The 12,026-nt window shown below is 41.3% G+C and overlaps 1 protein-coding gene across 48 annotated transcripts in view; it reads right to left on the reverse strand.

Moving 5' to 3' along the window:
- The window catches only part of USP54 (ubiquitin specific peptidase 54), a 119,738-nt gene that overhangs the window by 17,351 nt on the left and 90,361 nt on the right, over positions 1-12,026 (reverse strand). For 23 of the 48 annotated variants that reach the window (XM_082716356.1, XM_082716390.1, XM_082716376.1 and 20 more), the window contains 7 exons: positions 10,663-10,794; positions 10,127-10,507; positions 9,670-9,901; positions 6,806-6,939; positions 5,343-5,510; positions 2,311-2,430; positions 1,189-1,384 (listed from right to left, as the gene is read on the reverse strand). In XM_082716356.1, the coding sequence (XP_082572482.1) occupies positions 1,189-1,384; positions 2,311-2,430; positions 5,343-5,510; positions 6,806-6,939; positions 9,670-9,901; positions 10,127-10,507; positions 10,663-10,794 (1,363 nt within the window). Of the gene's footprint in view, positions 1-1,188; positions 1,385-2,310; positions 2,446-5,342; positions 5,511-6,805; positions 6,940-9,669; positions 9,902-10,126; positions 10,508-10,662; positions 10,795-12,026 lie in introns of all 48 variants that reach the window. The other 25 variants (XM_082716371.1, XM_082716354.1, XM_082716395.1 and 22 more) reach the window with 4 other exon arrangements.

Below are 12,026 nucleotides of genomic sequence, written 5' to 3' on the forward strand. Positions count from 1 at the left end.
AAGAAAAAGGAAGATCCTAGCTATTAGCATTAAATTTGAATGATAATATACTATCAACTTTTGTAGTCATAGCCACCCAGTTACCCTTACAATATTATGAAGAACCTATCATTATACTTATGGAGGAGACCCAATGGAGTGAAACAGACCTGGATCTGAAGTCCACACCTCTACCCTCTACCACTTACTAGCTGAGGAATCTTGGGTGCCTTATGTATATTATACTCCCTGAGCTTGAGTTTCCTCTTTCAGAAAATATCGCTAAGTAACCCTTCTGATCTCCTAAGGTTATTGTGAGAACTGAAGTACTTAGCTTAGTGCCTGGACAATAAATCGGGGTGCCTCGGTGGCTCAGTCAGTTGAGCATCTGACTCTTGATTTCAGCTTGGGTCATGATCTTGGGGTGGTGGGACTGAGCCCTACATTGGGCCCTGCATTCCATGTGGAGTGTACTTGGGATTCTCTCTTTCCCTCTCCCTCTGCACTCCCCCAGCTCTCTCTTGCTCGCCTGCTCTCTCTAAAAATAAATAAATAAAATCTTTAAAAAAAATGTTCAATAAATTTTAGCTGTTTTTATAATATTTATATTCTGAGAACTACGTAGGCTTATGAACAGCCAAAATTAGTTTTGACTTAAATCTATGTATTTTGAATAGAACCAAATTCAAGAGCTAAAGTGTGAAAACTACATGAGTGGCCCCAGGAAGTTTTTTCCTATTTCTGCCCATAGCAAAGCAAAACAAAAGGAATCTTTGTGTCTCTTCTCTATGGTTCAGTCAGAGCAAAGACTGCTTTCTCTGCTTCCACCAGAGACAGGAAGCTCTGAAATCCCCCCAAAAATCACATGGTTTCTATTACAATAGAGCTCAGATTGCCATGTCTGAAAACATAATATGTACAGATTTAATAATCATATTATTACACAAGTCCCAGGACAAACTCACCCACAGGAAATATGGACAGTCTATTGATTATGCCATACTTTCTGTATCTTTCTATGAACTATTAAGAAAAGGACCAGCAGTGGGATGAGCTTTCCACGGTATGTCTGACCTGAGAAGTAAATCTTTCCAGAGGACTTTTCTCTGTCCTCTGTAGACACCAAGCCAAGGAGAGCTCTGACTATGGAGCACCCGTGGTCATTTCGTCCCCTGGTGTCCATAAACTACAGTGGATCGCAGGCACTACCTTGTTGGCTGAGGGAGGGCCGCCCCCTGAGAGGGGAGGCAGGCTGAGGGCTGCGACGACTGCGCCGAAGATTGCTGCTGCTGCATGCGTTCCTGCAGGCTCCGTGCTTTTCGAATACTGATTTGCAACTTCTTATCGACTAGGGCTCTGCTGTGCGTGCTAGAGCTGGCACCATGCAGGGCAAGTCTTAGTTTAGCTAAAATGCAAAAGAAAATATAGCAGAAACAGAACACAAAACACAAACAAAAATAAAAATAAAATTGAACCAAAAATGAGCAAAGATATGCAGTAAAACTCAAAATATGCAGCAGGAATGCAAGGCGTGGACCATGCACATACTGTCCAGGGTACAGAGCTTCTCTGGCTCTAAGGAACATTCATGGAAGCCATGGAGGCCAAACAGGTTAATTCGAATTTAAAAAAACAAACAAACAAACAAAAAGCTAAACTAAAATGATTCAGGAAGAGAAACTGGTGCTTCCATCTTAGAGACTGTCACTCTCGTCCTTGGCAACTGACCTGTCCGACTCTGGTCTCCACACTTTGCTCCCAACTTCCCCTTCCCGACAGCCAACAGCAGAAATAAGATCCAAATCTGCATCTGTCTTTACAGAACACAGCTTCTTGTGGGTCACATTTAAGAACCAGATAAAAATTCTAAGCCTTAGTCCTTCACTGTAACTTTATGGTGCAGCATACCAGGAAAGCAGGGCAGAAACACAAATCAAATATGCGGTGCAAAGTCACAGGCCTGGGAAGTCGAGGTCAATATACTCATTTCCTCTTGCCATAAGCTCCACCTACCTAATCAGTGACTAGAGAAAGAGCAGACTAACCTCAAATCTGAGGTCTAACTTTATCTTGGGATAAGAAGGTAGGCATGACTGGATAGTTCATCTGTGGACTCCGGCTTAAGTTATTCCAGTAAATATCCATAGGCCACAGTGACAGCATGTGGCACACTTATCCAAAGGGCAAAGATAGCCTAAAGGAACTCAGTTTGGGACAGTGACAATGAAGAGACATAAAAGCTGTTTTCATCCCATCTGAGTGATGACTCTAATGATACCTATCGCAAAGTTAGTTAAAATTGCCATAGCTATAGCAGTTAGAGTTACTTACAGATAGCTTCGTTACAGAAAGCCAAAGCTGCAGCACAGTCTCCCTTCTGTTCCAGATGCAGCGACTCTTCAAACACTGAATCTGCCTCTTGCAAGGACCTCTCAAAGCCGTCACTCCTCCCTGAAAGGGCCAGCACTTTTCATTTTTATTATAGTTTGTTCCAACTTTTTCTATGTAGTGACGTTTCCCTTCAGTGCACACAGCTCCTTGCTGAGCCTTTGATCTACCTTTATTCTAACTCTTCATTGCCATGAAGAATTCTCTGAAACATGTAGGACATCATTTTTGCCTTAACCAAGACATGCCAAGGCCATGAAAGAGGAGTATTGTCATTATCCACCACATATTCCAATTCCAAGAGCTCTTAAGAGGACCCTCAAGAAAAGACCAAAGTATTGTCTATAGCAGAAGGGTGGACTCTTATGCCTGTAATTGATCTGTTTTTCCACAGTGCAAAAAGATACGTCTTGCCAGCCAGTGTCAGAATGTCCCAGACCTCCATGGAGACCTCTACTGCTGTGTTAAGGCAAAAGTGGCTTCACGACTCTGTGGAAACCCATCTGTAAAACTTCTTTCCTACATCAATTCAGTCCTCTCTGTGCCACCCGCAACTGAAAAATTAGTATACCTCTTGGGTACAGGTGCTCTATAGCTCCTAAACTTAATACACCTACCAGGGCAGTTGAACAACCCTTGTTGGTGTGCAAACACATACGTTCCATCAGCAGTGATAAGTATTTTTCTCATCATACCCTTCCTTGCTAAGCTGACTGCAGAAGTCACTTTCCCATACCCAGAGCATGAAATACTCCTTCCTCCTGTAAAAGCAAAGGTCTACCAACGCGGGCGCAAAAGAGTTCAAGTACAGTGCCAGATGAAAAAGCAAGAAAAAAGTACTGTAAGGCAAACTTTTATAAAAGAACACTCAAGTTTATGTTCCCCCTTGGCTTTTACTCACTCATAACCATAAATTGGTAGTAAGCTGTATTGTAAATTCACTCACGATTGGGATTAATGATGAGTTTTCACAAGCTCACAAGAAAAAATATCAAAATGTCGGAGGCATTTCTCTCATAATGTCCCCATCCTCCACTTACCTCCAGCTGGATAAGAAAGGCTCTTCCAAACCCCTAATATTCACTCCTTAAATCACCATGGCTTTTAGAGAGCAATGAGAAGGCTGTGGAAGTAGTAAGTTTGTTCAGAAGAACCTGGGATTCAGGTCCATCAAGAGATAAAGCCTAAAGTTTTCTCGTAATATTTAACATTGACTAAATCTATATAATCTTGGGGCGCCAGGGTGGCTCAGTGGGTTAAGCCTCTGCCTTCAGCTCAGGTCATGATCTCAGGGTCCTGGGATCGAGCTCCGCATCGGGCTCTCTGCTCAGCGGGGAGTTGGCTTCTCCCCCCCCCTCCTCTGCCTGCCCCTCTGCCTACTTGTGATCTCTGTCAAATAAATAAATAAAAATCTTAAAAAAATTTTTTTTAATCTATATAATCTTTATAATCAGAGATGGTAGTGAGAGCCATTAAAACAAAAAAGTTCTCTATAGACATACAGTCAAACTACAGTTGATCAATCACCATACTAGATTTTAATTCTAATCTTAGAATCTTAGTACTCCATTCCTTGCTCTTCCAGGAGATTGTGAATCAAAGTATATGGAGAACTGCCAATGAAATGTGGCCAGAAGGATTCTCTCTCAACTTTCATGTACTGCCCAACTAAAAGAGGAAGGAAAGTAAGGGAAGGAGATGACAAGATTCCTCCTTCAGAAACAATAAAAACCCGAGACCCAAACGTGACATAGCTTAAGGATGAAAAGGAAAAGAAGACTATCCAAATTATCCAAATATAGGGACAACTAAGGAACTAGGAATTTAAAACTAACTTGGAAACAGATACAATGCCTTGGGAAATATAAAGCAACAATTGCCTCAAATCAAAAGACAGCAGGATTAGAGGAGAAAAATGGTCCCCAAATAGGCCCTAAATTAGCCCACTAAGCTTCTCTGTTGACAAAAAGTAGGAAATGGTCAACAAGAAAGCAACCATCCAAAACAGCACTGACCTCTATTCTTTGCACTGCTATAATATCCATAATTTGTTACATCTGGAGATTCTGAATAATAAGAACAATAAATTCATTTCATAGAAAGAAAAACAGAGAGATATAAGTTTCAGGAGTCTAATTAAGATATATACCTCAGTCTTTTTAAACTCCTATCCTGAAGACTAGTCTCCTCTGATACAAAATGACATCCTAAAGCAATTGAAGAAGAAAAGTAACTAGTGTGGGGCAGTTGATGAAGCCTTGTAAAGTACATGAAAATTGTATGAGATTGGGAACGAATCATCAGAGGATCAAAAGGCAATCAAGCTTTGTGTTCTTAGAAAATATTTGGTAGACTTACTTCCCTGAAGCTCCAGATGGGCAATTTCAAGAGTATATTTCTGCCCAGCAAGCAGAATTTCCCTCATCAATGTAGCTCACCCACTGCCCTGTTGTGCTGTTTCTGAATTATGACTAGTTTTATTTATACCTTCTACAGATATTCATGGGAAATATTTTTCGTGAGGAGAAAAATATCCCTATCCCTAAACTATAGACTTTCAATAGGTAAACCCAAAATCAGTGCCTGTCTTCCAATTAATAGACTTGTCACCTATTTTCCCTAGTTCTCATTAAAATGAGTGAATTGTGATAAAATACAACTTAGCTAGGGGTGCCTGGATGGCTCAGTGGATTAAGGCCTCTGCCTTCAGCTCGGGTCATCGTCCCGGGGTCCTGGGATCAAGTCCCACATCGGGCTCTCTGCTCCACAGGGAGCCTGCTTGCTCCTCTCTCTCTGCCCACCTCTCTGCCTACTTGTGATCTCTGTCAAATAAATAAATAAAAATATTTTTAAAAAATAAATAAATAAAATAAAATACAACTTAGCTAAATTCTTTAGGAATTTACAGGCCTGAATATTTCCCCTCCCTTCTCTCTCTGTTCCCATCACCCACAATCTATGCTCACAACAATTACCCTGATTCTGCAGTTCATCCAAGTCCATGAAGCGGCTGGGATGAGGATTAAACCCTTTAGCTGCCTCTAATTCCTTCTCCCGTTTCCTTCGAAGTTCCTGTTCCTGGGCCCTCCTGGCCACTTCCTCCTGCAGTTCATCCAGTTCACTTTTGGAAGATATCTCCCCACCTAAATATAAGCAAGGGAGAAGAGAAAATTGTCACATTTCCATAAATAAGACTAGGCACCTGCTGCATTTATGGCCACTACATTGCCTTTCCTTTGGAACTCGATTCAATTTGGGGTTCATGTTCTGGACAGTGCTGTCCACATCAGATTCAGGGTGAAATCTGGGCTATGGATTATAATGATGATGGTAATATACTTATTGAGTGGCTTTATTAGAACAATAACAATGTGAAAAATAACATTTGGTTGAGCATTTACCATGAGCATTTAAAACTGTGATAGATAGTTTTAAGTACTTTTACATATATTATTTCATTTAATTCTTATGACAACCTATGAAATAGATACTATTATTGCCCACATTTTAGGAATAAAGAAACAGAGACACGAAGAGAATAAACAAATAACTTGCCTAAGGAGACAAAGATGATAAATGGTAGAGCTGAACTAAAGTCAAATAGCTTAAATTCATAATCTATGCTCTTAATAGACAGCATTCTCAGCTATGTGTTGCCAGTAATTCATTGGGAATCTTCAAGCAAGTCAATTTCTCAGCCTTAACTTCCAGTATCTCTTTAAAGAGCTGGTAAAACATCCAGTAAAACAGAGAGTTTGTAGGGGCGCCTGGGTGATATAGTCAGTTAAGCATTGGATTCTTGGGTGTCGGCTCAGGTCATGATCTCAGGGTCATGGGATTGAGCACGGCACTCAGTGTGGAGTCCGCTTAAGACCCTTTCTCCCTCTGCCCTCTCCCTGCCCATGCACTCTTCCAAAAAAAAGGGAGAAGGGAATATGAGGACACAAGGCACTCAATTAGGGAAAAGAAAACAGGGATACTGGATAGGATATAGAGGCAGGGATAAGGATAGGTCTGACCTACTTACTCCCTAGTTTCACCCATAGCCTTCATGTCTCCCTTTGTCATCTCAACTCATAGAACTAAACAATGAGAAATCCATTTTCATGAGGCTTCCTCTATACCAAGGGAAAAAACCTGAGAACTTATTCTTCTGAGGATTACAGGTGCTACTGACACTGTTCACCATATTTCTGTTCCTTCTTATTCCCACAAGGGCTCTCCCCAAATAGTAAAGAACAAACAGGCAAGCCATGATGAAGGACAAAAAACAGATAAATCTAAAGATGGAATGGCTCAAATGCCTCCATATTTACATACTGATGGAAATTTTAAGATACAACTGTCCTCTAATTTCAGATGGGCTCAGATAAGGCTATTTTCCAAATAGAATTGGCAGTCAAATCCAGCCCTCGAAACCCAGTGTCTTTCTGCTTACCTGAGAAGGGCTGATTCTTTGTCCAGTTACTCCTGGATGCTATGGAGTCTGCCTCCAGTATGCTACTGCTGTGAGACTTTGGGATATGACGCCAGGAAGGTGCCAACCCAGCTGATCTCTTAGCACTTGGATCCCTTCAAAAGCAAAACAGAGTTTAGTGAAAACATCAGAAGAGTGATAACTTGCAACATTCCTACAACTAAATTCCCTCAAAAAAACAAAAAACAGGGGCTCCTGGGTGGCTCAGTCAGTCAAACATTTGCCTTCAGCTCGGGTATGATCTCAGGGTCCTGGGATCGAGTCCCACATCAGGCTCTCTGCTTAGCGGGTACCCTGCCTCTCCCTCTGCCTGCTGCTTCCCCTGCTTGTGCTTGCGCTCCCTCTCTCTCTAATAAATAAATAAAATCTTCAAATAAATAAATAAAATATGTTTTTAAAAATAAATAAAATACTTAAAAAAATATTTTATTTATTTATTCATGAGAGACAGAGAGAGAGAGAGAGACAGAGGCAGAGGCAAAGGGAGAACCAGGCTCCCCAAGAAGCAGGGAGCCAAATGCAGGACTTGATCCCAGGACCCTGGGATCATGACCTGAGCTGAAGGCAGTTGCTTAACCATCTGAGCCACCCAGGTGTCCTAAATAAATAAAAAATCTTTTTAAAAAACAACAATAGGGGGGACGCCTGGGTGGCTCAGTTGGTTAAGCAGCTGCCTTCGGCTCAGGTCATGATCCCAGCGTCCTGGGATCAAGTCCCACATCGGGCTCCTTGCTCAGCGGGGAGCCTGCTTCTCCCTCTGCCTCTGCCTGCCATTCTGTCTGCCTGTGCTCGCTCTCTTCCCTTCTCTCTCTCTGATAAATAGATAAAATCTTTAAAAAACAACAACAACAACAGTAGGGGCGCCTGGGTGGCTCAGTGGGTTAAGCTGCTGCTTTCGGCTCAGGTCATGATCTCAGGGTTCTGGGATCGAGTCCCGCATCGGGCTCTCTGTTCAGCAGGGAGCCTGCTTCCCTCTCTCTCTCTCTCTGCCTGCCTCTCCATCTACTTGTGATTTCTCTCTGTCAAATAAATAAATAAATAACATCTTAAAAAAAAATCAAGCTAATATATACTTAAAGTACCTGCTAAACTATTTCTGAAAGTAGTTCCCCCATCTTACCTCACCTCACTCATATTTTGTGCATCTAGCACTACCTGGCACAAAATTTATTTAATATATTAATAAACACAAGCTCTCATATGAATTGCTTTCCTCTTTCTTATACCTCTGCAGCCATCTTCTCATGTGTAAATTTTTTTTTTTTAAGATTTTATTTATTTATTTGACAGAGAGAGAGATCACAAGTAGGCAGAGAGTCAGGCAGAGAGAGAGGGGGAAGCAGGTTCCCCGCCGAGCAGAGAGCCCGATGCGGGGCTCAATCCCAGAACCCTGAGATCATGACCTGAGCTGAAAGCAGCGGCTTAATCTACTGAGCCACCCAGGCACCCCCTCATATGTAAACTTAACAGGTTATTGGACAATTCTGGATCCCATGCTGAGTGATAAGCAGTGGGAAAATATGAGGATGTAACTAACACCCTTGTAGAAGATATAGTCACTCTTTGCAAGCAGCAACTCTGTTAAGAAATTTGCCTCTGTGGCAACTCAGTAGAAACAGCATATGAAAACCTGAAATTTATAAAGCAAACTGTGCCCCAGGAATAAGGTACAATGAACACTATTAAATCATTATTATTACCTTTTGGAATTATGAGTATCACTGACTTATAAAACACAGAATCCCTGTGACTCTTAAAAAGAAGAAACCAGGGGAGCCTGAGTGGCTCAGTGGGTTGAGCCTCTGCCTTCGGCTCAGGTCATGGTCTCAGGGTCCTGGGATCAAGCCCCACATCAGGCTCTCTGCTCAGCAGGGAACCTACTTCCTCTTCTCTCTCTGCCTGCCTCTCTTACGACTTGTGATCTCTGTCAAATAAATAAAATCTTTAAAAAAAAAAAAATAAGAAAGAAAGAAACCATCCTAAATGGAAGAATAAATATCAACTGTATTTTCTCTCTGATCATAGAACTATATTTTGATTCACTAATTCTTCCATTACAAGTTATTTACTAAGTAATTATTTTACACATAATCAAGTTCTCTCCTTTATCAAATGCCTTTGCTCCTTCTTCCAGCAGAGGGTGCTGTTGTCATAGAAAGCTGACAGAGCACCCTCGACCACGTTTAGAGTAGCATTGTTTTCAACAGCCAACATATGGAAGCAACCTAAATGTCCATTAAAAGATGAATGGAGGGTCGTCTGGGTGGCTCAGTGGGTTAAAGCCTCTACTTTCAGCTCGGGTCATGATCCCAGGGTACTGGTGAAATAAGTGAAATAAGTCAGAGAAAGACAAATACTAAATGATTTCACTTAGATGTGGAACCTAAAAGACAAAACAAATGAACAAACAAATAAAAAACAGAAACAGAATCACAAATACAAAAACAAACTGGTGGTTGCCGGAGGGAAGAATGTTGGGGGAAGGGTGAAATAACAGAAGGAGATTAAGAGGTACAATTACATGGGGGATAAAAAGTACAGCATAGAGAATATAGTCAATAATATTGTAATAACATTCTATGGTGACAGATGGTCACCATATGTACTGCTGTGAGCACAGTGTAATATACAGAATTGTCCAATCACTATGTTGTACACCTAAAACTAATACATGGTATATCAACTTTATTTCAATTTTTAAAAAAAGAAAGAAAGAAAGTTGATTGTTAATAAATTCTATTTCTCCACCCCTGTGTGTTGAAAAGCCTCCTGGTGGCTCACATTGCTGCAAGGGACAATGCCGCTATTCAAAGGCCAAACAATACCTGCAGACACTGGTGCTCTCAGGCAGGGCTGCATCCAGGCTGACAGGGCTGTTGCTGTTCCTCTCACTGCTCTCATAGCCAGACTCCATTCGCTGTATTAGGCGAGGGTGCTGTTCTAAAAGGTGAGAGCCTGGCCGTGCGGGGCCCCAGGGCTTATACTGGGGGCTTGGTCCACCAGTTTTAACGTCGTAAGCAGGTGGCTTGCTTAGTTCATCTGGCGTAAATTCTTTAGCTATCCGGATCAAAGGACAAGTATGGAAAAGGAGGTATTTTTAGCATCGGCTTCAAATTAAGACATAACCAACCCCTCCCCCCAGCTACTCCTTCACTGAACTCCTATCTCCAAAAGCATCAGCATAAAAATGTACCTTGCTATGTATACCAGAAAATCCAGGTTTTTTAAATACGTAAGTCAACTTTATTCAAAAGCCCAATTCTTCCCTAATTATCTCCTCACCTGAATCCTCAGAAAAGGGGCTAAGCTGGGTATAGCCACAGTGCTTCCTTTTGTCCTTACTAAAGATACTGTCAATATTCAGAGACTCTCGTTTGGGTCTCCATGTTGGACGATACTTGCTAGAAGAACTGGATTTTGACTCACTGCTGGTACTCTCTACTTCCCAGTCACGACAGTGTAAAGACAGGTTCCTAGGAGGCTTTTTGTCAGTCGGGTCTCCTCCCTTCCCCACACACGGGGATCCTAGGTTGGTCTGAGAAGCCAGGGATGGTCTGTTGTGAATCATATTGCTGACTGTCTCTTTAAAATCCCTAAGTCTATTGGTGCTGCTGGATGGTTTAGAGGCATTCCTAGGGGCCTGTTTCTCTTTCAGTGTTTCTCCTAAAAACACAAAGAATTAAATAAACATAAATGTTTAAAATGATCACAGATACCCAGACCCCAAAGTGTGAAAGCAGAAAAGAAAAGCCAGTCTGGAATACGACACAAGTTTGCCAGAGTGAATGAAGAAAGACAAACAGTGCAGAATGGCTTGCCTTCACTGTGGTACCCTGAGGCCTGTGGCTCATCGCCTTTCCTCCTAACCCGGCCGGAGCTCCTCTTGCGTTCTATCAGTGATCCTTTCTTGGATGTGAGTTTCTGATTACATTCACTATCAGTCAGGTGTCCTGAAAGAACAAGGAAATGGGGGTAAGCTGGTTTCTGAGACTGACCTCCATCCTCTTGAGAACCTAGTCTCCCTCTGGGATTCATAACAGTGCTACAAATTTAGTATACCCATGAATCAGAAGCTGTAGAGGCCAAGGCTATCTGATTTAAGTGTAGCAGGAATTCAGATAAATGCAGAGAAGCTCAAGTATTTAAATGGAAGCCTGCAAATTGACAATTTCTCCTGACCAATTACCAGTCTTGATTCTGCTCATAATCTTTCCCAGTGACCCAGAAAGGACACATTACTTGGTAATTTTTAAAAGGTGACAGTTGTAAAGATTGTATAAAAATGTCATGTATCAACATATTTTCACTAAAATAAATAAAAGATAGAGCCTCCCTTTCATTTACCAACACATACTGAGTAAAGCCTAATTTTTTATTACATCTGGTATTGTCCAGGTTCCCCAGCCTTTGCCCACAAGAGCGCTCTGATTGTGGGTGGCTTTAAGATTAGTTCTAAATCTTCCTTAAATGTGAATCATTTAGAAGGGCATTTGAACTTTGAATAATTCTTATTCCCATCTCCAAAGAGTACTTTACCAAACCTGGTTTTACCCAGAGATTACACTTCATAATTCCTCAGTACTGATCACTGGGAAGCCCAGGAGATATGGGCTCTTTTACATGACTTGCCCTGCTTCACGGCCACAGAATGTAAATGTTGATATGATAACAGCAAAGGTCAGATTATAAAGGATATAATCAATCTAAACTGCTAGAAGCCAAAGGTGAATTAAGCAACTAAATTAAATTAGAAAACAGATTTAGAGAAAATCCTCTAGGTTTTCAAATGCACCAAGCGCTAATTTGTTTTCATAAGTTAATATATGAAAATTTTTGTACAAATTCACGTACCAGCAGGGGTAGTGATATGCTACCTATTTTCCAGAAATTAACCAACGTAATCTTCTATTGCTTTATCTGATCCTTTGTTACCTCCAGGCCCAAAGGAAAGATTTCAGAAAGAAGGAAATAGCTTGGAGCAACTAAATCTGCAAATGTTATACTAATGGGAGTACACTCCCCTACCCCTGGCCATTCACAAACCTTTAATATAAACCTGACTCTCCTGGAAAATATGCCTTGTTTATCCTGTTATTTGGCTTCTCCCTGATTCACAGTTTCAGAAATACAGTCTAAAAAAAAAAAAAAATCAAAGTAATCACCTAATGCAATAGTCATCAAA

Source organism: Mustela nivalis (genome assembly GCF_964662115.1).
Source record: "Mustela nivalis genome assembly, chromosome: 2".
Classification (NCBI taxonomy): Eukaryota; Metazoa; Chordata; class Mammalia; order Carnivora; family Mustelidae; genus Mustela; species Mustela nivalis.